The 24,654-nt window shown below is 43.9% G+C and overlaps 1 protein-coding gene across 3 annotated transcripts in view; it reads left to right on the top strand.

Moving 5' to 3' along the window:
• LOC139553547 (kinesin-like protein KIF26A) overlaps nucleotides 1-24,654 on the top strand; it is a 129,329-nt gene that overhangs the window by 45,478 nt on the left and 59,197 nt on the right. For all 3 annotated transcript variants that reach the window (XM_071365990.1, XM_071365989.1, XM_071365991.1), the window contains exon 3: nucleotides 22,009-22,485. In XM_071365990.1, coding sequence (XP_071222091.1) covers nucleotides 22,009-22,485 — 477 coding nt within the window. The remainder of the gene's footprint in view (nucleotides 1-22,008; nucleotides 22,486-24,654) is intronic.

The following is a 24,654-nucleotide window of genomic DNA, read 5'->3' as shown; positions in this document are numbered from 1 at the left end:
ATTATTCTACACACAATACCCCATAATGACAAAGCAATAACAGGTTTTTAGAACATTGTGCAAACGTCAATAAAAAATAAAAAATAAAAATATAACATTTACATAAGTATTCAGGCCCTTTACTCAGTACTTTGTTGAAGCACCTTTGGCAAACGATTACAGCCTCGAGTCTTCTTGGGTACAAGCTTGGCAAACCTGTATTTCTGGAGTTTCCCATTCTTCTCTGCAGATCCTCTCAAGCTCTGTCAGGTTGGATGGGGAGTGTCGCTGCACTGCTATTTTCAGGTCTCTCCAGAGATGTTCGATCGGGTTCAAGTCCTGGCTCTGGCTAGGCCACTCAAGGACATTTAGAGACTTGTCCCAAAGCCACTCCTGTGTTGTCTTGGCTGTGTGCTTCGGGTCGTTGTCCTGTTAGAAGGTGAACCTTCTCTCCAGTCTGAGGTCCTGAGTGCTCTGGAGCAGATTTTCTTCACTGTAGGGATGGTGACAGGTTTCCTCCAGACATGACGCTTGGCATTTAGGCCAAAGAGTTTAATCTTGGTTTCATCAGACCAGAGAATCTTGTTTCTCATGGTTTGAGAGTCCTTTACGTGCCTTTTGGCAAACTGTTTTTTGTGCTCACATGCACTGTCAACTGTGGGACCTTATACAGACAGGTGTGTGACTTTCCAAATCATGTGCAATCAATTGAATTTACCACAGGTGGACTCCAATCAAGCTGTAGAAACATCTCTAGGATGATCAATGGAAACAGGATGCACCTGAGCTCATAGCAAAGTATATCTTTTTTTATATTATAAATTTGCAAAAATGTCTAAACCTGTTTTTGCTTTGTCATTGTGGGGTATTGTGTAGATTGATGGAGAAAAATATGTATTTAAACCATTTTAGAATAAGGTTGTAACGTAACAAAATGTGGAAAAAGGGAAGGGATCTGAATACTTTACGAATGCACTGTACATTTGAAAATAAATTATAAATGTTATTTATTTATTAATTGTCCTATCATGATGGAATGGTCCCCAACCCAACACCCTAGACACCCACCTGAGCGACCCATACACTAAGGAGAAGTCCTACACTAAGGAGTAATCTGTTTTATGGGCCTACTATAAGTAGCCTATACTCACCCAAAACAGAAAGATAAATGTGGTCAGAGACCCACTAAAGCAGCACAGCCCATCAAGATTCTGAGCCTGCCTGGCAGGGTTGGTCCTACAAAGCCAAAGCCCCTGGATGGGTGAGCATAATGTACAAGTCATTTCTCAAAGCTGCTAATGATAACCTTGACGACCTTGTACCTTGCTGGTAGGGATTTCGGTGGGGTGCCTCCACCCAGGTAGTGGCAGTGCTGGCAAGACTAGCTGCAGTAACCCATGGGGTGGGGGGTCAGACTCGGATAATCAGATAGGGGGCAAATTATTGTAAATAATCAAAGGTCTGACTGCACTGAGATGCTTGGGATAATGGTCACAATGGTGGACCAGCATGTGTGTGCTTTAGGGGAAGGTGGTGTATCTGATCTCCACCAGCTAGGACTTGACATTGGTTAATCAAAACAACAGTCTCAACGTCAACAGTCAAGAGGCGACTCCAGGATGCTGGCCTTCTAGGCAGAGTTGCAAAGAAAATGACATATCTCAGTCCGGCCAATAAAAATAAAAGATTAAGATGGGCAAAATATCACAGACACTGGACAGAGGAACTCTGCCTAAAAGGCCAGCATCCTGGAGTTGCCTCTTCACTGTTGACGTTGAGACTGGTGTTTTGCGGGTACTGTTTAATGAAGCTGCCAGTTGAGGACTTGAGAGGTGTCTTTATCTCAAACTAGACACTCTAATGTACTCGTCCTCTTGCTCAGTTGTACACCGGGGCCTCCCACTCCTCTTTCTATTCTGGTTAGAGCCAGTTTGTGCTGTTCTGTGAAGGGAGTAGTACACAGCGTTGTACAAGATCTTCAGTTTCTTGACAATTTCTCGCATGGAATAGCCTTCATTTCTCAGAACAAGAATAGACTGATGAGTTTCAGAAGAAAGTTCTTTGTTTCTGGCCATTTTGAGCTTGTAATCGAACCCACAAATGCTGATGCACCAGATACTGAACTATTCTAAAGAAGCAGCACAACAGTTGTCAGTTGTGCTAACATAATTGCAAAAGGGTTTTCAAATTATTATCCTTTTGAAATGATAAACTTGGATTAGCTAACACAACGTGCCATTGGAACACACAGTGATGGTTGATAATGGGCCTCTGTACGCCTATGTAGATATTCCATTAAAAATCAGCTGTTTCCAGTTACAAAAATCATTTACAACATTAACAATGTCTACACTCTATTTCTGATCAATTTGATGTTATTTTAATGGACAAAAAATGTGCTTTTCTTTCAAAAACAAGGACATTTCTAAGTGACCCCAAACTTTTGAAAGGTAGTGTACTTCTCCCATCAGCATAGAAACTCAAAATAATATTTTTTCTCCGAATGTGCAAATTGTCTGAACAGATCTGCAGGGTAGATGTATGATTTTAAATATGTTATTGGACCATAAACAGATATGGTTCATTAATCTATAATAGAGGTCGACCGATTTATCGGCATGGCCGATTAATTAGGACCGATTTCAAGTGTTCATAATAATCGGTAATCTGCATTTTTGGATGCCGATTATGGCCGACTACATTGCACTCCACGAGGAGACTGCATGGCAGGCTCACCACCTGTTACGCGAGTGCAGCAAGGAGCCAAGATAAGTTGCTAACTAGCATTAAACTTGTCTTTTTAAAAAACTATCAATCTTAACATAATCACTAGTTAACTACACATGGTTGATGATATTACCAGTTTAACTAGCTTGTCCTGCGTTGCAAATAATCAATGCGGTGCCTGTTAATTTATCATCGAATCACAGCCTACTTTGCCAAATGGGTGATGATTTAACAACGCATTCTCTAAAAAAGCACTGTCGTTGCACCAATGTACCTAACCATAAACATCAATGCCTTTCTTAAAATCAATACACAAGTAGATTTTTTAAAACCTGCATATTCAGTTGAAAGAAATTAATGTTAGCAGGCAATATTATCTAGGGAAATTGTGTAACTTTTCTTTCGTTCTGTGCAAGCAGAGTCAGGGTATATGCAGCAGTTTGGGCCGCCTGGCTCGTTGCTAACTGTGTGAAGACCATTTCTTCCTAACAAAGACCATAATTAATTTGCCAGAATTTTACATAATTATGACATAACATTGAAGGTTGTGCAATGTAACAGCAATATTTAGACTTATGGGTGCCACCCGTTAGATAAAATATGGAACGTTTCCATATTTCACTGAAAGAATAAACGTTTTGTTTTCTAAATGATAGTTTCCGGATTTGACCATATTAATGACCTAAGGCTCGTATTTCTGTGTGTTATTATATTATAATTTAGTTTATGATTTGATATTTGATAGAGCAGTCTGACTGAGCGGTGGTAGGCAGCAGCATGCTCGTAATCATTCATTCAAACAGCACTTTCCTGCGTTTGCCAGCAGCTCTTCGCAATGCTTGAAGCACAGCGCTGTTTATGGCTTGTGAAGCACAAGCCCATCAACTCCCGAGATTAGGCCGGCAATACTATAGTACCCATAAGAACACCCAATAGTCAAAGGTATATGAAATACAAATGGTATAGTGAGAAATAGTCCTATAATTCCTATAATAACTACAACCTAAAACCTCTTAACTGGGAATATTGAAGACCCATGTTAAAAGGAGCCACCAGCTTTCATATGTTCTCATGTTCTGAGCAAGGAGCTTAAACGTTAGCTTTTTTACATGGCACATATTACACTTTTACTTTCTTCTCCAACACTTTGTTTTTGCATTATTTAAACCAAATTGAACATGTTTCATTATTTATTTGAGACTAAATTGATTTTATTGATGTATTATATTAAGTTAAAATAAGTGTTCATTCAGTATTGTTGTAATTGTCATTATTACAAATATATATATAAAAACTTCCGATTAATCAGTATCTGCTTTTTTTTTGGTCCTTGAAAAATCATAATCGGTCGACCTCTAGTTTCAACCCTTTACAATGAAGATCTGTGAAGTTATTTGGACTTTTACAATTTATTTTTGAAAGACAGGGTCCTGAAAAAGGGATGTTTCTTTTTTTGCTGAGTTTATAAGCTGGAAGTAGAAGCCTAAGTGTTGTTGTTCATTAGTTTACTCCAATCAGGGAAGGGGTGGTAGGGATAGTAAAAAAATAACACAATAATATATATATATATAATAATAAATACACAATGAGTAACGATTACTTGGCTATATACACAGGGTACCAGTACTGAGTCGATGTGCAGGGGTACGAGTTATTTGAGGTAAATGTGTACATACAACTAGGAATAAAGTGACTAGGCAACAGGATAGATTATAAACAGTAGCAGCAGCCTGCGTAAAAAAAAGGTAGCTATTTAGTTAACTATATAACTAACTAATTAGCATGCTTATGACATGGGGGTAAAAGCTGTTCCGGGTCCTGTTGTATCCAGATTTGGTGCATTGGTACCTCTTGCCATGCGGTAGCAGAGAGAAAAGTCTTGGATATGACTTGGATAAAACACACAGGTGTGAGGACCAAGAGCAGGAGTGCAGTGATGTAGTGTCCACAACTAAATCATCATTTTTTTTTAACTAGGCAAGTCAGTTAAGAACAAATTCTTATTTACAATGACGGCCTAGGAATAGTGGGTTATCTGCCTTGTTCAGGGGCAAAATGACAGATTTGTACCTTGTCAGCTCGGGGATTCAATCTAGCAACCTTTCAGTTACTGGCCCAACACTTTTTTTTTTTTTTACTTAAAAAAAAAAAAATGTATCCCATTTTCTCCCCAATTTTCATGGTATCCAATCGCTAGTAATTACTATCTTGTCTCATCGCTACAACTCCCGTACGGGCTCGGGAGAGACGAAGGTCGAAAGCCATGCGTCCTCCGAAGCACAACCAAACCAAGCCGCACTGCTTCTTAACACAGCGCGCCTCCAACCCGGAAGCCAGCCGCACCAATGTGTCGGAGGAAACACCGTGTACCTGGCCCCTTTGGTTAGCGTGCACTGCGCCCGGCCCGCCACAGGAGTCGCTGGAGCGCGATGAGACAAGGATATCCCTACCGGCCAAACCCTCCCTAACCCGGACGACGCTATGCCAATTGTGTGTCGCCCCACGGACCTCCCGGTCGCGGCCGGCTGCGACAGAGCCTGGGCGCGAACCCAGAGACTCTGGTGGCGCAGCTAGCACTGCGATGCAGTGCCCTAGACCACTGCGCCACCCGGGAGGCCACTGGCCCAACACTTTAACCACTAGACTACCTGCCACCCCATAGTGGAATCTGAGAAGACATGTATCTCAAAAGCATGATGGTGTACTTACTACATGCACATGCTAAAAAAAAGGAATTTGGTGGGTAGATAACAAAGAGTGTCATTGTAGCAAAGTATTTATAAACTAAATATCAAATCTCTTAAACATTTCGTTCATTTTTATTATATTATCTATAAGGCCTGGCATATTCCCACATTCAAGGAGCTTTCCTTTTTGATTGGGTCGTTTTGCCTAGAAACCTTTAGGCCTACCTATAGAAAAATTTAAAAAAACAACTCTGCATCTCTGCCTAGCCTGGCAAGAGTGGCCAAAAGGGTGTTTAGGATCCCCAGTGTCTCTGCAAATGTGGAGATGATAATAATTCATTTTTTGTCCTTCTTAGACTCCCTGTCTGGCTCCTGACCTACTTAGAGTGTTTATATGCTGTTTAATATGACATGTAGCCTATTTGAAATGATGTGCGCTTCTTACATTCACCTTCTCATGTTTATTCAAATACTTTTCATTCAAATCATATGGTTTAGTTTCAATACTTCAAAACAAAATGGTAGGTCCAGGTAGTCACAAAATAGATGGGTGTTGGTTCAATTGTGATTATAGTGAATGGAGCAAATTTGGAGCGGCAGTGATTCTTCTGTGAGCGCGTAGTTGTTGGAAAGGATGTGGAGTGCCCCGGAGCGGTGGGCAAGTGAGATTTCCAACCGCTCAACTCCGCTCACATACTCTGGTGTGGACCATGATCGAGCCTTAGTGATGTGGACACCAATGAACTTGAAGCTCTCAACCTGCTCCACTAAAGCCCTATCCTTTAGACTATGCTGCCAGGTCTTTGACCTCCTCCCTGATCGTCTGTGATCAGCGCTACCACCGTTATTTCATCAGAAAACGTAATGATGGTGTTGGAGTCATGCACGTCCACAGAGTTGTGGGTGAACAGGGCGTACAGGAGGTAACTAAGTACGCACCCCTGTGGTGCCCCGTGTTGAGAGTCAGCGTGGTGGATGTGTTGTTGCCTACCCTCACCACCTGGGGGCGGCCCATCAGGAAGTCCAGGATCCAGTTGCAGAGGGAGGTGTTAGGTCCCAGGGTCTTTAGCTAAGTGATGAGTGGAGGGCGGGATGGTAGTGTTGAGCCATGACCAGCCTTTCAAAGGACTTCATGGCTATAGATGTGAGTGTTACAGGGAGAATGTAATTTAGACAGGTTACATCATCATCTTGTGTTCTCAGTTAGTTTGTCTACCAGAATCTTACTTGGAGATAATGTATTGCCACCCATATGAAAAATTAACAGATTCACAAACCTAAAAACTCTCAATAGCTGTAATGGAATGGGACTTGAGTGAGACAATTCACACAGAGGAGAGGCAGCTGGCTGTTATTACTCTGTAAAGATTAGGTAGAAAATGAAGCACTGTGCTGGAGCCACTTCAGCTATAACTGTTATATCAGCATCCTCCTCTGCACTGAAAGGTCTGGAGTGGGTTCTCCTCATGTAGAGTAATAGGTCTCGTTACAAGCCCCAGTTTATGACTTCAAACACCAATATATAAAGTTAATGCACAGCTATGAGAGCCCACTTACTACTGCATAAAACATCTCATAATGTCACCCCAGTTGGTTTTCCTTGATACTAAGTCAGGGGACAAGGAGTTCCGCCTCCCAGCTGTAGCCAAACTATCCATACCAAACCATGAAAGCTATCAGACCGATCTGACAGACATTTTGTTGTGGCAGCAGACATGATCCTCTGCCAACATTTAGTTTCTCTCCTCTAACCTCCTGCTGCTCCCTGAGATACAGCACGTCTAGGAGGGGCAGGTTTCTGACAGACTCAAAATTGAATGGGTGGAGAGAGAGAGCGACAGATGAGAGAGAGATGTTATTTTTCTTCCTTTTGACACTTTCAAGAGGTTTACTTGAAACAATTACCTTTCTATTTCATTAGTAACGAGCACCAACAAGGAGGGCAGGATGGAGTTGGACTGGTTCTTTGACAAGGGCCTTCCAGTGTGTAGAACTCCAACCAGTACAGCTCTCATTAGTAGGGTACTCCTGGACTGACCCTGGGGGCTCTAGCCTCCTTCCCCCTACCCCTCCTTCCCCCTACCATCTCCTTCTCCTCATCCTTCTCCTCAATACCTGCAGAGCTTAAAACAGCACCTGGTTCTCCAGTTTGCCTGCTGAATTTTTCATGATTTCTTTTTGTTTGTTTCAGTAAACCTAGTAAAAAAATAAGAACTATCTGGAGAGTTTCCAAGAGTGGTAAATCAGGTATTCTAATTAGAAGTGCTGAGTAGCTGGTGAGCAGCATGCATAAATACACTCACTTTGTCTCCCTAGTGGGAGAGAGCAGTGTGAGTGCTGCTGCCACTGCTGCTGCTTGGTCTCTTCCAGATTGGCCACAGGCAACAGAGTAGAAGATCTCTGGTATAAGAGAAAAACATATACAGTGGGGAGAACAAGTATTTGATACACTGCCGATTTTGCAGGTTTTCCTACTTACAAAGCATGTAGAGGTCTGTCATTTTTATCATAGGTACACTTCAACTGTGAGACGGAATCTAAAACAAAAATCCAGAAAATCACATTGTATGATTTTTAAGTAATTAATTTGCATTTTATTGCATGACATAAGTATTTGATACATCAGAAAAGCAGAACTTAATATTTGGTACAGAAACCTTTGTTTGCAATTACAGAGATCATACGTTTCCTGTAGTTCTTGACCAGGTTTGCACACACTGCAGCAGGGATTTTGGCCCACTCCTCCATACAGACCTTCTCCAGATCCTTCAGGTTTCGGGGCTGTCGCTGGGCAATACGGACTTTCATCTCCCTCCAAAGATTTTCTATTGGGTTCAGGTCTGGAGACTGGCTAGGCCACTCCAGGACCTTGAGATGCTTCTTACGGAGCCACTCCTTAGTTGCCCTGCCTGTGTGTTTCGGGTCGTTGTCATGCTGGAAGACCCAGCCACGACCCATCTTCAATGCTCTTACTGAGGGAAGGAGGTTGTTGGCCAAGATCTCGCGATACATGGCCCCATCCATCCTCCCCTCAATACGGTGTAGTCGTCCTGTCCCCTTTGCAGAAAAGCATCCCCAAAGAATGATGTTTCCACCTCCATGCTTCACGGTTGGGATGGTGTTCTTGGGGTTGTACTCATCCTTCTTCTTCCTCCAAACACGGTGAGTGGAGTTTAGACCAAAAAGCTCTATTTTTGTCTCATCAGACCACATGACCTTCTCCCATTCCTCCTCTGGATCATCCAGATGGTCATTGGCAAACTTCAGACGGGCCTGGACATGCGCTGGCTTGAGCAGGGGGACCTTGCGTGCGCTGCAGGATTTTAATCCATGACGGCGTAGTGTGTTACTAATGGTTTTCTTTGAGACTGTGGTCCCAGCTCTCTTCAGGTCATTGACCAGGTCCTGCCGTGTAGTTCTGGGCTGATCCCTCACCTTCCTCATGATCATTGATGCCCCACGAGGAGAAATCTTGCATGGAGCCCCAGACCGAGGGTGATTGACCGTCATCTTGAACTTCTTCCATTTTCTAATAATTGCGCCAACAGTTGTTGCCTTCTCACCAAGCTGCTTGCCTATTGTCCTGTAACCCATCCCAGCCTTGTGCAGGTCTACAATTTTATCCCTGATGTTCTTACACAGCTCTCTGGTCTTGGCCATTGTGGAGAGGTTGGAGTCTGTTTGATTGAGTGTGTGGACAGGTGTCTTTTATACAGGTAACAAGTTCAAACAGGTGCAGTTAATTTTATTATTTTTTTTATTTTTTATTTTACCAGGTAAGTTGACTGAGAACACGTTCTCATTTGCAGCAACGACCTGGGGAATAGTTACAGGGGAGAGGAGGGGGATGAATGAGCCAATTGTAAACTGGGGATTATTAGGTGACCGTGATGGTTGAGGGCCAGATTGGGAATTTAGCCAGGACACCGGGGTTAACACCCCTACTCTTACGATAAGTGCCATGGGATCTTTAATGACCTCAGAGAGTCAGGACACCCGTTTAACGTCCCATCCGAAAGACGGCACCCTACACAGAGCAGTGTCCCCAATCACTGCCCTGGGGCATTGGGATCTTTGTTTAGACCAGAGGAAAGAGTGCCTCCTACTGGCCCTCCAACACCACTTCCAGCAGCACCTGGTCTCCCATCCAGGGACTGACCAGGACCAACCCTGCTTAGCTTCAGAAGCAAGCCAGCAGTGGTATGCAGGGTGGTATGCTGCTGGCTCTAATACAGGTAATGAGTGGAGAACAGGAGGGCTTCTTAAAGAAAAACTAACAGGTCTGTGAGAGCCGGAATTCTTACTGGTTGGTAGGTAATCAAATACTTATGTCATGCAATAAAATGCAAATGAATTACTTAAAAATCATACAATGTGATTTTCTGGATTTTTGTTTTAGATTCCGTCTCTCACAGTTGAAGTGTACCTATGATAAAAATTACAGACCTCTACATGCTTTGTAAGTAGGAAAACCTGCAAAATCGGCAGTGTATCAAATACTTGTTCACCCCACTGTATATTTAATCATACTTGCTGTATGTGGACTGCTGCACTGGTGAAATAGAGAGGTACAAGACACATATCATAGATCATAGATGCATCGCTGACTTTGCTGTAGAGCAGTTGCTGTGGTCTGATATGTTTGAATCCCCTGCTCCCCATCACATTAGCCCAGCTGACACAGAACATGTGCCTCCTCACTCTAGAATCTAAGGGTGGGCAATTCCAGTCCTCGAGGGCCTGATTGGTGTCACAGTTTTGCCCCAGCTCCAGCTAACACACCTGACTCCAATAATCACCTAATCATGATCTTCAGTTTAGAATGCAGTTTGATTAATTAGCTGTGTTTGCTAGGGATGGAGAAAAAGTGTGACACCAATCAGGCCCTCGAGGACTGGAGTTGCCCACCCCTGCTAGATCTTGTATACTACTGGTCAGGGAAACAGAATTTTACTCTATGGACTATAGACCTAGAGAAAGTATGACTTGTTTTACCAAACACAAGACTCCTCACAATCTTAAACTAAATATTACATTTAGTCATGAATGATAGTAGTAATTCTAGTAGTGTCCACTGATGTGATGTCATTGATGAAGATGTCAGTTGATTAAGTCATTCACTCTCTTACAGGGGAGTCTAGCCTGGATCCACTGCTCCCCAGCTCTCCAGCCTAGCCTATAGCCTAGCCCAGCTGATGACAGATTGACTGATCTGGAGTCAAAACAGAGTACTGACGGCTGGCTTAGGTCTCTGCGGGAGAGAGAGACATTAAATGGGAGAGGGATGGATGAAATCTGCCCAAACAGTCTGAAAGGTGCTTGTTTTCTTTGTGTGCATGAGTGAACAAGAAGAGGTAATTAACTGGCCAAGTGGCAAAAGGTTGGAGTGATGGATGGGTGTGGTGTAAACGGACACACACACACACACACACACACACACACACACACACACACACACACACACACACACACACACACACACACACACACACACACACACACACACACACACACACACACACACACACACACACACACACACACACACGCACATACACAAGGTTCAGTCACTCACCCTCTTATTTTCACCCATTCCTCCCACCTTTACAGCTTTACAGCAGTGATTCATATCAGACGCTGCGTGTTCTTGTAATCACAGACATGACAAAGTTACTACGAAAGTTAGCTAGAACCCTATTGTGTTTACTCTTTGGTAACATGAGTGACAATGACAAATGGGCCGCCAGCCATATGGAGTGCTTCTACACCTGCATTACTAGCTGTTTGGGGTTTTAGGCTGGGTGTCTGTACAGCACTTTGAGATATTAGCTGATGTACGAAGGGCTATATAAAATAAAATTGATTGATTGATTGATTGAGTTGTGACTAGCTTTGGGACACAACATTGGGAGTCTTGTGTCCGAAAGCTAGTTGTGACATACAATATCATTGTATGAGGTCATTTGATTGCAGGACGCTTGTTTGACAGAGGTCCATTAATTCATGCATCCTACCTGACCCATAGCGTCTATCTATGGCTGACTGTTTGATAGACAGTGGCATCTGGTTGTATAAATAATGGAAAGGGAGTGGCACTGTAATAGTAGTGTAATAGGCTTCTTCTTGCATATGTCAAATTATACATAGCATATTACACACATACTGTAGCACAGTGGTCACCAACCTTTTCTGAGTCAAGATCACTTCCGCAGTCAAAAAGCAAGCCGAGATCTATCACTCAGAATGTTTTTTAAACATTATTATTCTTTTTTTTAACATTAACCTATTAAAAACAGTTCCGTAGGAAGGAGGTTTGTGCAATAGGCCTAATAAATTATCACAGCATATTGGCAAAAATGCCTGGCAACATTGTTCCTCTCAGACCATATTATATTTCAAAACTCAAGCTTTGATAATAAAAATAGATCAGTTTGTCACGTTCTGACCATAGTTCTTGTGTGTTTTGCTTGTTTTAGTGTTGGTCAGGACGTGAGCTGGGTGGGCATTCTATGTTGTGTGTCTAGTTTGTCTGTTTCTATGTTTGGCCTAATATGGTTCTCAATCAGAGGCAGATGTTTTGTGTTGTCTCTGATTGGGAATCATATATAGGTGGCTTGTTTTGTGTTGGGGTTTGTGGGTGGTTGTTTCCTGTCTCTGTGTTTTCTCTGCACCAGATAGGGCTGTTTCGGTTTGCCACGTTTGTTATTTTGTATTTGTAAGTGTTCACTGTTTATCGTTTAATTAAACATGTTGAGCACTGGCTACGCTGCGTGTTGGTCCAATCCCTGCTACACCTCCTCTTCAGATGAAGAGGAGGAGGGCTGCCGTTACACAGTTGGTGTAGCACTTGCAAGGCACAGCTGAGAATAAATTGAAATAATTTGCAAGTAATTGGCTTTTTTATTTTACTGGACTGATGGTACCTGCATCTAATGGTCATGTTGCTTTCAAGACAACTGTGAACTTGGGGAGGGAAAAACGAGGTAAAATCATGACGCCGGTGATCTTCAGATTGGAAACTCTGAGCGCTAGAAAAGACGCTAAAGTTTCCGAGTTGGAAATCCGAGTTGGATGACTGTTCAAAACGATTATGTTTTCGAATTCCCAGTTGTCTTGAACGCACTGAAGTTGTAAGTCTGAGATTTCCGAGTTCCCAGTTGTTTTGAACACCACATTAGTCTCAGCGGTGGGAGGGTGAGAGCAGCAGAGGTTCCGCCTCTCATGGTCCCTACTCTCTCCTTCCTTTCCTTCTGTGAAATTGTTCAGAGAGAGGGGACAACATCTTCCACCTGATGGCGAAGCTGTAGTCGCACCTCATCTGCCTCATGCACAAATTCATGTTTTTCTATGACCAGAGAAAGTAAAATATTCCTCGACATTAAAATGCAGGGCTATCGATACACCTGGCTACTCATTCATTGCAGCTGCAGCGTAAGTGGAAGTAGGGAGAAGTACGTTTTATGTTTTGTAATAGTGTTGAATAAAAACAGTGTTGACAGTGCTGAATAAAAACTTACTTGTTCTTTGACAGTCTCTGTGGTCATGGTTTTAAAAGTCATAAAATGTCACTTAGGCTAGTATAAAACTTTGCTGAGGCCGGAGTTGTGGAAGCTGTTGGTGTTTTGAGCTATCCGTTTGGCCAGTGCAATAGGCACACTCGATTTAGCCACAGATCTCCCCGTCCGCCAGGTAGTCGTTGTTTGTCTTTTCAAACAAACAAAATGGTTCAAAATGGGAAGTCCTGGGCTGGCGTGTCTGAATCCAGTGCACCTATTGCCAACAGCGCAACATGAATACAATAAAAAGGAGCGCAAGCCTTTATCATTGGCTTTTCTACAGAGATATTTGGTGATCGACTGGGAATGTTTTGAAGATCGACCAGGTTGGTGACCACTGCTGTAGCATTATCTATAACTATACTGAACTAAAATATAAATGCAACAGGATTGGTTTCATGAGCTGAAATAAACATCCCAGAAATGTTCCATATGCACAAAAAGCTTATTTTTGCACAAATGTGTTTACATCCCTGTTAGGTATGGCATATCAAGAAGCTGATTAAACAGCACGATCATTTCACAGGTTCACCTTGTGCTGGGAACAATTAAAGGCCACTTTAGAATGTGCAGTTTTGTCACACAACACAATGTCTCAAATGTTAAGGGAGGGTGCAATTGGCAAGCTCACTGCAGGACTGTCCACCAGAACTGTTGGCAGAGAATTTTATGTTAAGCCGCATCCAACATCGTTTTAGAGAATTTGTTCAACCAGCCTCACAACTGCAGACCACGTGTAACCACGCCAGCCCAGGACTTCCACATCCGGCTTCTTTACCCGCGGGATCGTCTGAGACCAGCCACCTGGACAGTTGATGAAACTGAGGAGTATTTCTGTCTGTAATAAAGCTCTTTTGTGGGGAAAAACTCATTCTATGCCCTCCCAGGCCCACCCATGGCTGCTCCCCTGCCCAGTCATGTGAAATCCATAGATTAGGACCTAATTTATTTATTTAAATTGCCTGATTTCCTCGAAAGTTCAGCGCAAGCGTTTGCTGCAGTCTTCTCGTGCTCACAACAACATCAAAGCACATGAGGGATAAATCAACTCAAAAAGTCCACCCGCTGTCATCTGAAAAGCCATGGCTAAGGGTTGTCCTTATGCACGACGCAACGCGGAGTGCCTGTATACAGCCATTAGCCGTGGTATATTGGCCATATACCCCAAACCCCCATGGTGCCTTATTGATATTATAAACTGGTTACCAACAAAATTAGAACAGTAAAAGAATACCTCTGCCTGCTGAGAGGGGGTTCTACTAAGCTATATGGAATGTTTTAAGAAGGTCATGCCAAGGTTCATTTAGCTATTTGATTTTGAATTTTAAGAATGACAATTTTTGGGCCTTACTGCTATTAGCCCATACAAACGCATTGAATAACAGATTCACTACATGGAACAACAGATAGTCCCCCAAAAAATCGAAAGGAAGTTTGTTCTGAAGTGTCTGTCCTATATCTGGGAGATATAAGAACGATCAAGAAACATATTTTGAGAATTTAACCCCTTTATTTTTGGCACCAAACAGTCTCCATATATACTGTACTTCTATTCCTTTATCAACTGGTACCGGGTTACCTTCAGACGAGTCTTGTGAGGCCTGTGGGCATCCTAGAGCAAAACATGTACCTGTTCACGAGTCTCACCTTTCCACAGAGGGGTCATATTAGTGTGTAACCCAAACTGTTCAGGCGCTACAGACAGAAGTTGGCAGATCAGCTGTACCGACTTCAGACGCTTGTGGGGGTCGTAGAGCAAAACATTTGTAGGCCAAACCATTCGACACTACGGATGATTTTGTGATAAGACTGATTTTCGGGATGTATCATGGTCTGACAAACACCTCTCTAGCTCTGTCACCTTTCACCGCTGATGTGGAAGTGTGACATCTGTGGATGTGGGGGATTGAGATGCATCCAATGCAAAAAAAAACAGATATCTCTATCTTAAACTGATGGATTTTTATGGGAATTATTTTATTATGCTAATTCGATTTCCTCAGGGGTGCAGACATCGACTCTAGGGGGTTATTAATATAATATCTGTCTGCCTGTCCGAACTCGGAAACAATGTTTCACTTTTTAATTTCTATCTCTGTAGTACCATACACAGAGGAGCCAATTTTTCTGAGCCAGTCGAAATCACGGACCAACGTCATTATCAAATCAAATCAAATTGTATTGGTCATATACACATGGTTAGCAGATGTTAATGCGAGTGTAGCGAAATGGTTGTCATGGACATAGCCAAGTAAATGCCAATAGAGAAAAAGCTCAAATGAATATGCAGCTGTTACTGTTATTCGAGGTTCATTGTTTGACGTGACTAAGTTAGCTGAAGTTGGCTAGCTAGCTAGCAAGTGACAAGAACATTATCCAGCCTGCATAGCAACCATTTTGTTTAGAACGGACAACCAGTCCTTTTGCATAGCAACTATGCAAAAACATCTGGGTTGCATCTGTAGAAACATGACCAAAATAACTAACAAGGAGATTTGTCCAGACTATATCTTCTGGTGGAAGAATGAAATTGTATGAATTGACTTATCAAAATAAAGTTTTAATGAAAGTATTTCATTTCTTGTTATTTTAATATGTTGGTAAAAGTGTTATAAAAGCAATAGAGCACAAGAAGCAGTGCTGTATCATGAATACAAGTAAATGGCGATGATGGGCACAATAGCAGAGGGCCAGTCAACCCATTTACCTGTGACTGTATTAAATAATGATGCAATTTGCTGTTGCTCTTTTGTTGGAAAGTGACTTGAGGTAGTTCTGCATCCATTGGTTTGACTAGAAAAATGAAATAAACAATTGTCAACCATAGTTTTTACGCAAGTAGAGTCATAGCCTAATAACGTACTTAGTTAGACATGAAAGCATTTGTTCATGTATTGATGAATAGGGATTCACTTTGATGGGACATGACTAAGATGACTAAGCAGAGCACATACCCTCTATAACACATTTGTTAAATGACAAAATTATATTGTCTAGGCTACTTGGGGAATATACTGTAATGTACTATTTTAATGTTTTGTTTTCCATTACTTAATGGGGTCCAGATATCATCATGAATCATGAAAATAGGGCAGTCTATAGTACTGTAGCGATGTTAATAAGCTACTTCAACTGAGAACTTAGTTATTTTGTTTAGTCAGGTGTGAATTAAGTACTTCAGTGGTGGATATTCTATCTCTGGAATTATGTTCTTATTTTGTCATGCAGACAAATAACAAAACTCCAATGCTGTTGCTAATACAGAGTTTCTGCTTGGGAAAGTAGTCTGTGTGCTACAGACAGACAGGCAGGCAGGCAGCAGTGAACATCTATTTGATGTGGTTTGATGACCCTCCCAATTTGTGTGGCACAGGAGATGTTTCCAAAGAGGTAAACAGCATGCTAGTGTGATATCCTGACTCATTGTCTTCTCTAGCTCCACAGCACAGGACCTGGGTGGTTAAACTTAATGATCTGTTGTCCTCTGCTTCTACTGGTGGTTCAGCATTAACTGCTCCTGAAGTCAAATTAGATCTACGGGTCTGCTGAGGCTGTCCAGCCCACTGCTACTCCAGGGGATGGCTGAGGGGTGAGAGAGTTGAGGGTATGAAGGGGAGGGATTACCGCTAGATGTGGTCCTTTTATCCTGGGAATGTAATCTGTCTTAATGGCCTGTGGTCACCCAGGGCAGGCCTGCAGCTGTGCTCGTTTGTCTCTGGCCTGGCTGTCAGGGAGAGCCCAGGCTACCTGTGGGAAAGTAGGCCTGTTGGCAGCTCTCGTCCTCACTGTGGGATCTGTCTGTAGGCTCCTGTGGTTTATTGGGGCCTAGTCCCATTGAAACACACTGGGACAGTACTACTGACAGGGCAAAAGGTGTCAGAGAACAAGTAAACAGATATGGCTCAGACTTTCTTAAGCTGTCCTTATGGAGAAATAAGAGAAGGGAGAGTGGAGGATTTCCAGGCATTAGATGAAGCAGCTGTGTTGTTGTGTGGTCCTGTTGGTTTTATACGCCGTTATAGTAAGTATGAAAAACTCTGCCGTATTCTATTGTTTTAACAGCAATAATACTGTTGGGAATGGGCTCTAGTGTGGAAAGACAGCACTGTGTTGACCTACTGAGTCATCGGGGGAAAGTTTCCCTGTACAATAGTGTAGGAAAAAACTGGAAGAAAGAAGGAAGGAATAGGAGATTGCACAATTGAATCTTATGAAGTCAACTTTTGGGTGTGCTGTGGCTGTACTGCCTCTTGCTTCCTTTAACTGAATGGCCACCACAACACAGAGACCTGCTCTGTGGTGAAGGTCACTGCTCCTCATCTGACAGGCGCTCCGCAACTCAATGGAATATAAAATAGTGTTTCCAAGCGTGTTCTACTTTTAATGGAGTGTGTCTGAAAGTCTTTAGTCTGACAAGGGGCCTCATGCGTTTGAAATCGCTATGACCGCTTCCTTATTTAAGTAAGTCATGGTTCGGCTTTCTGTATCCGGTCGGCCGATCTATGGCTGAATTTCATCAGACGGTAAATGTAGATTCTACAGGCACTTCTTTTCCATTGCATGCTGGCCTATTTTCCATAATAAGGCCACAGCATCTGACTTAATTCGTCCCCAGAGTTTAATAAAGATCCTCGTCGACAGTCAGTAAACCAACACAGTGACCCACAAGCCCCCAGGCAAGGGGCACAACCCCAACCTTCCTCCCTCTCTCTCTCTCCATGTCCCTAACTCATGCTCCCTCTCTTTCTAGAGTGCTTGTGCTCTGAAGCCTAGTGGTTTTCCACTTGTACCCAACAATGGTTGAAGAAGCTCAGGCCTTCATGTCCCTATCAATGGATGGAACACTTGTATTGTGTTGATGCAGCTCTCAAACTGGACTATTTTTTACACTCACTTGCACCTGTCAGCAATAGATCACATGTATAATAAAATAAACGCATCAGGCCTCAATACATGCATAGTACAGTATGTCACGTCTCATGTATTCCACATTAGGAATTACACAACTTCCTTGGGTCATCGGTTTGTGATAAAAAATATCTTGGAACTTGCCTGTACAATCCAATTTCGTTATCTGTACATCGGAATCAGATATCACCTAGTAAACAGAAATTGGAAACCGCTTCCTACAGACAGCATTCATTTTTGAGGTGTGCATTTCTGAGAGTTTTGACAGGCTGCAGTTCAGGCTGAAATCTTTTAAGAAATCTTAAAACAACAGACAGACAGAGAGTCAAGGTCATGCCCTTTCGGATTATTTTTGATTTACGGCTTGCTTTCCTCATACCTGATGTGGAGATAATCACATATTATCTGCCCTTCAGACTCTCCACCTCAAAGATGGGCTAGCATCATTATCTCCACTATCATAACCATCATCATCACCATCAGCATCACCATGATCCACTTCCTACCCCTGACCTCTAGCTCACTCTTCCCCAGAGCATAATGCTCACAGACAGACAGCTTTACAAGGGAAACTCACTCGCTAACCTCCAGAACCTCCAGAATAGCAGATGGGCTGAGCTTTGTGGCTGGTTTTATTGGCACTCCTAAATCAACACCTAACAATACATGGAGGGAGGAAGGTATAGGATGTATGGGAGAGAGAGAAGGAAAGAGGAATTGATTTATTCCATATAGTCATGCCCTGAGGTGGGATAGGGTTGGCTTGGTGGGAGGGTGAGGGGTGAGGAATGGGTGGAGCCGATGAAACCAGGGTGGGTTACTCTGATTATGACTGCTCACAACCAAATACGTTTTCCAGACTGAAGCGTGTCCGTGGTGATATGTTATCCCCGCTCTCTCTCTCTCTCTGATTTCTCCCCTGATTTGTCACAGACCTGGTGAGTTCAGAAACGGCCCTCTGTTAAACGGGTTGAAATAGAATGCCTTCACATTAGATCCCTCATACGTATCAGTGTCTTTCTCCAAAGCTCAATGGTGTTTACATTTTAAGCCTCTTTACATAAATGCATGTTCATGTGAATTTCCTCCTAAATCCTCCTAAGAGGATAATTGTAGCTAACATATCCTGCATTAGCCAACATAACCCCACCCAACACTATGTAGGATGATCTACAGTATGAGCTAGTTATCCCAACTATCCCAGCTTTACATACTAGCTATGCATTGCCAATAGTGTCAGTATCATGTAATTAATCATTTATCAGAGTATATCACTAAGTATATAGTATTAAACCCATTTTATCCCATGAAAATCCATATTGCAAGAGGACCAGCATAGTCGTGTCCTGCCCAGGGCCAATCCGAGCAGCAGCCTCTCCTTGGGCAGGCCTATGTGCTCTGTGGTCCTCTCTCTAGATAATCTGCTTGGTGATCTATCTCTCTCATCATGTGGGCTGGATCAGTACTGTGGGTAGATCAGTGAGATATAGGGACTCTGCTTAGAGACTCAGGGACCAAATGAAGATGATGATGTCCCCTGCCCTTGCTTGGCTGTTAGTTAGAAAGAGCAGGGCCGGGATCATACCAGTATCGCAATACTCGTTAGTATCGTGACAAGTAAACAAAACATGAAGCAGATTTAACTTTAGGAAAACAGCCCTAAAAGCTCAGACACACCTGTAGGATTGTCAAACGTTTTCCTGCCGACAGTACTTTGCACCCCTTAACAGTGTTGGCAGTCAATCTCTTTTGTGTTCACACAGCAAAGACCTTGGAAGTCGTCAGCCACTCAGCCTTGTTAAAATACTCCAAACCAGAACGTGTCTGTAGCGTTGTTTAGTAATGTACATCCGTGCGTATTGCTTATGGTCTAGATTCCAAGCTATGTGCGCAAATGTTGAAATTTTTAGAAAGCCCTTGTTGATACTAATCAGATGGTCACAGCTAGATAACTACCTAGCAAGATGATTATCCCATACTGCCAGTGCCAGCCAATAGCCAAATGTTTAGCTAGCTAACATTAGCATATTCCCTAGCTAGCACAACATAGCTAGCTAGCTAGGAACACTGCACTAACTTGGCAGCTAACACAGCCAGCTGTTTCATTGGAACTAGCTAATCCATTGTGATTTAATTATAATGTCAATACTAGCTACAGTGGTTAGCTAGCTTGGAGGAAGTATTTAGGGTTGTATGCATTGCGTATGTACAATTAGCTAGCTACCATCCCATAGCCTACATTGCATATGAAGTGTGACTGGCTCGTCCCTGGATTTACGTAGAAAATGCCCTCTATTAAACATTTCTAAAATGGGTTGGCTCTCCCGTGCTCTCTGATTGGCTCAAAGTGAAGTTGTTGGCCACTGAGGAGCATTGCAATTCTACAAATAGAAATGGCAAGTTTGTCGCTATCGGGTCGGCACGCATCAGGTACCGCTTTTGACTTAGCAAGAGAAGGAACGGCCTCCCACTGTGATAAGTACCGGCAGTCTATCAGCTGTGAGGATCTCAGTGTGTTTCATGCTTAATGTTAGAAGCATCCAGAGTCACATGTATTTATTTTAGAAGCTATAGGACACAATATGTGACATACAGCAGGTTTTTAAAAAGAGTTTGGTCTGCTTTGTGTTTTCATTTTTGCCATGGAAAAAACGTTGTGATACTGGTATCGTCACGGCCCTTATAAAAGGATGTGAAGTGCAATATACACATAAGGATAGAGAAACTGGTCAGTTTGTATTCTCTCTGTAATGATACCCATTTATACTGTAGGTATAAGGATACCTACAGTATAAAGAGATAAGATAGAGGTCACCTAAAAGTCTCTGTATTGAGCTGCCTTCAGAGGGAGGAGATTTAAAGTCTATGGGTTGTGTCTCTATGGAGACTGTTATATTGGGCCTGCTGTATTAAGTGGCACTGCATTAAAAGCAGTGTATTGTTGTTTGGCCAGGCCGTCTCACTCCTCCTGATCACCACAGAGGTTCACTGGAACAGAGGCCTCATAAACAATATGTATCTGTGGGCTTCTGTCTTAGAGCTCCACTCCAATGGGTGGGAGGTTACCGCACCTTTATACCCCTTCAGAGACTGGGACTGTGTGTTTGTGAGTTTGTGTTTGTGTATGTGTTTGTGTTTGTGTGTGTGTGTGAACGCGTCTGTGTGTGTCTGCGTTTACGTCTGTGTACACAGAGTATTTGAGAGTGTAACTACCAATTGGATATCATGAAATTGGGGAGAAAAAGGGGTAAACAACAACAACATAATAATAATAAAAATAAAATTATAATAATTTAAAAAAAGGGGTGTTAGAACTTGACTTGCATGATGAGGAAAAGCAGCGATGACGTGACTTGTAATCACTAGTGAAAGGCTGGGTGCTGTGAGTGATCGTCAGAGACTCTATGAGCCTCTAGCTGTCAGGAGGAGAATCTTTCTTCACGCTGGGCGTCTTACCGTATGTTTTCATACTGACTATCATAATATGTAAATAGCACGCTCTGAGCTCCTAGGATCGGCTCAGCTGTTGTTTTATTTTGTGGTTCCCTCTCTAAACCCCCACAACTCCCTTCCTACCCAACTGCGAGGGACACTCCAGGGAGTCTTTTAACAGGCAGAGGGAAAGGACAAACCTCCACTGGTTTCCTTCTCTAATTTGGTGCAGTGTAAAACCCTTATTCAGGTTCTGTGGCCTTAAGTAGCCTTGGAGAAAGTTGGAGAAGAGTCTGGCTGAGTTGGTGTTCCAAAGGAATGCACAGACTTTGATTTGGTGGAGTCTCTCCCACTAATCCCTCAAACTCCCTTTTCGTTACCTCTTCTGATTTGCCCCTGTTGTTTGACTTGGGTACAAGGCCCAGGCAGGCGCATCCACCAGCAACATGATCTGCTGTCTCTGGTTGCAGCTTTAGACAAACTGTGTTCCTGAGGGGGAGGATGTGAATGTGGTTAGGGGAGGGAGGGAGGTAGAGCTAGGATCACAAAGGGCAGCCTCCACGAGGGACCACACCAATAGCCACTGTCTGACACACCTGGAAAATATTAACAACATCAAGGAAACCCCCCAATCAAACTGATATGGAGATATGACGTAGTCTACCATGGTTTTCTCTGAATGGGACCATGTTAAGTCTCTCTCTTTATTTCCTCTGCAGGATCCTGGCTACGCAGCCTTCCTATTCGACCAGCTCCAAGTGCCTGGGAGCCATGAGGGCTGCTGTCAGGTGTGTTCTACGCCTCTCCACCAGCTGAGGCAGGAGGCCCTGCAGACAGTAGGCGCCCCGCCCGCGGCCCTGACCCTGAGCCACGCCATGCCTGCTCTGCCCTCCACCACCCTCTCTGGGCAACCTCATAAACTGACACTCTCCTCCTCCAGTGCCCATGTGAGGCAGCCTTCCAAAGCCCACGCCCAAGCCCACACCATCCTGCCCCTGAGGGAGAGTTGGCACAGGGGGCAGGGCTGTCCGCAGGGCTCCTCTGTCTCTGCTGGGCCCAAGACCAGTGTCCAGGTGACGATGGGGGGAGGGCAGCTGACAGGAACCCTGGGATCGGTCACTATCCAGGCCCAGCAGTACCTTGAGGGCATGTGGAGCATCTCCAGAGTCAACAACTTCCTCCCTCAGCCCAGCCCAGTATGTATTCAGACCTTCAAAACTCATCATTATCACTATTGATACAGATACACTATGTCAAAGCACATCTAGGAAAATTTTGTATAGACAGCTTGTTACTCTTGTCAATGTTGTTTTCAAAGTTATTTGTGAACCTTGGCTTGAGAACTTTGAGTGAACAAAGTCTGACAATGGAATGATTACATCTCAGACCTTTAGAGAAATGAGAAGAACCTCACTCAGACCCTGAGCCTCAGAACTCTGCAGGAGAGGTGACCTCTCATTCCTCAGGAGTCATGGCTCCTGGGTGGTACTGGCTACTTGGGGAGACCAAGACTAACGTACAGACCTCCTCCTCAAGGGCAGCTTAGAACCAATGACCACCTTACAATCTTCCTCTAACTCTCGTCTCAGGCCTACTACAGTATATTGCTCCATACAGACATATTCCTGTAAAGCGTCTGTGTGTAGCTGGTGAGATGAGTCAGGCGCAGGACAGCAGATATGAGTAATGAAAGCAATTTTACTCAAATATATCACAATACACGTCGTATAAATACAAGGCCACAAATACGGACCGCAATACAATAAACAATTACTCACAAACAAACATGGGGGAACAGAGGGTTAAATAATAATAATAAAGTAATTGGGGGATTGAAACCAGGTGTATAAGACAAAGACAAATGGCCAGAAGGCCGGTGACGTCGATCTCCGAACGCCGCCCGAACAAGGAGACGTACCGACTTCGGCGGAAGTCGTGACAATTCCCCATGTCTTGTAATATACTTTATTCCAGGGTTATCATTATGTGTCACGTTCGCTGGAATAAATATCGGACCAAGGTGCAGCGGATGTTGAGGTCCACATAATTTAATGATAAAGTGAAACTTAACAAAGACAAAAACAAATAAACAATAAACTAACAACGAACCGTGACTACGGAGGTGCTACGTGCCCTAACTCAAAACAATATCCCATAAAACAGGTGGAAAAAATGCTACTTAAATATGATCCCCAATTAGAGACAACGATAACGAGCTGCCTCTAATTGGGAACCATATCAAGCACACCAACCTAGAAATAATAAACTAGAATACAACATATACTAAATCACCCCCTAGTCACGCCCTGACCTACTATACCATAGAGAAACAATGAACCCTCTCAACAATGTAAGAACCCTCTCATCCCGCGGCTCCGCCAGCGTCGGAGGCGGCTCTGGTGCGGGACAAAGAAACTGCTCATCCCGCGGATCCGCCAGCATCGGGGGCGGCTCTGGTGCGGGATGAAGAACCCGCTCAGCTCGTGGATCCGCCAGCTTTGGTGGCGGCTCTGGTGCAGGCCGAAGAGCCTGCTCATCTCGTGGATCCAACCATGGACCCGGGCTGAACACTGTGCCTGGACTGGACCTCGGTGTCAAAGAAGGCTCCTGCCATGAAGCGGGACTGGACACCAGATCTGGACTGGACATCAGTGCATAGGAAGGCTCCTGCCATGGAGCAGGACTGAACGCCGTGTTTGGAAGCTCCGGACTGTGGACCGTCTCAGGAGGTTCCGGACTGTGGACCGTCTCAGGAGGTTCCGGACTGTGGACCGTCTCAGGAGGTTCCGGACTGTGGACCGTCTCAGGAGGTTCCGGACTGTGGACCGTCGTTTGAGGTTCCGGACTGTGGACCGTCGTTTGAGGTTCCGGACTGTGAACCGTCGTTTGAGGTTCCGGACTGTGGACCGTCGTTTGAGGTTCCGGGCTGTGGACCGTCGTTTGAGGTTCCGGACTGTGGACCATCGTTTGAGGTTCCGGACTGTGGACCGTCGTTTGAGGTTCCGGACTGTGGACCATCGTTTGAGGTTCCGGACTGTGGACCGTCGTTTGAGGTTCTGGACTGTGAACCGTCGTTTGAGGTTCCGGACTGTGGACCGTCGTTTGAGGTTCCGGACTGTGAACCGTCGTTTGAGGTTCCGGACTGTGGACCGTCGTTTGAGGTTCCGGACTGTGGACCGTCGTTTGAGGTTCCGGACTGTGGACCGTCGCCGGAAGCTCTGGACTGGGAACCGTCGCCGGAAGCTCTGGACTGGGAACCGTCGCCGGAAGCTCTGGACTGGGAACCGTCGCCGGTAGCTCTGGACTGGGAACCGTCGCCGGTAGCTCTGGACTGGGAAGGCGCACTGGAGGCCTGTTGCGTGGGG

The sequence above is a fragment of the Salvelinus alpinus genome, chromosome 25, assembly GCF_045679555.1.
Source record: "Salvelinus alpinus chromosome 25, SLU_Salpinus.1, whole genome shotgun sequence".
Classification (NCBI taxonomy): Eukaryota; Metazoa; Chordata; class Actinopteri; order Salmoniformes; family Salmonidae; genus Salvelinus; species Salvelinus alpinus.
Note: the sequence above shows the minus strand (reverse complement) of the source record. Positions and strands in the feature narration are given on the sequence as shown.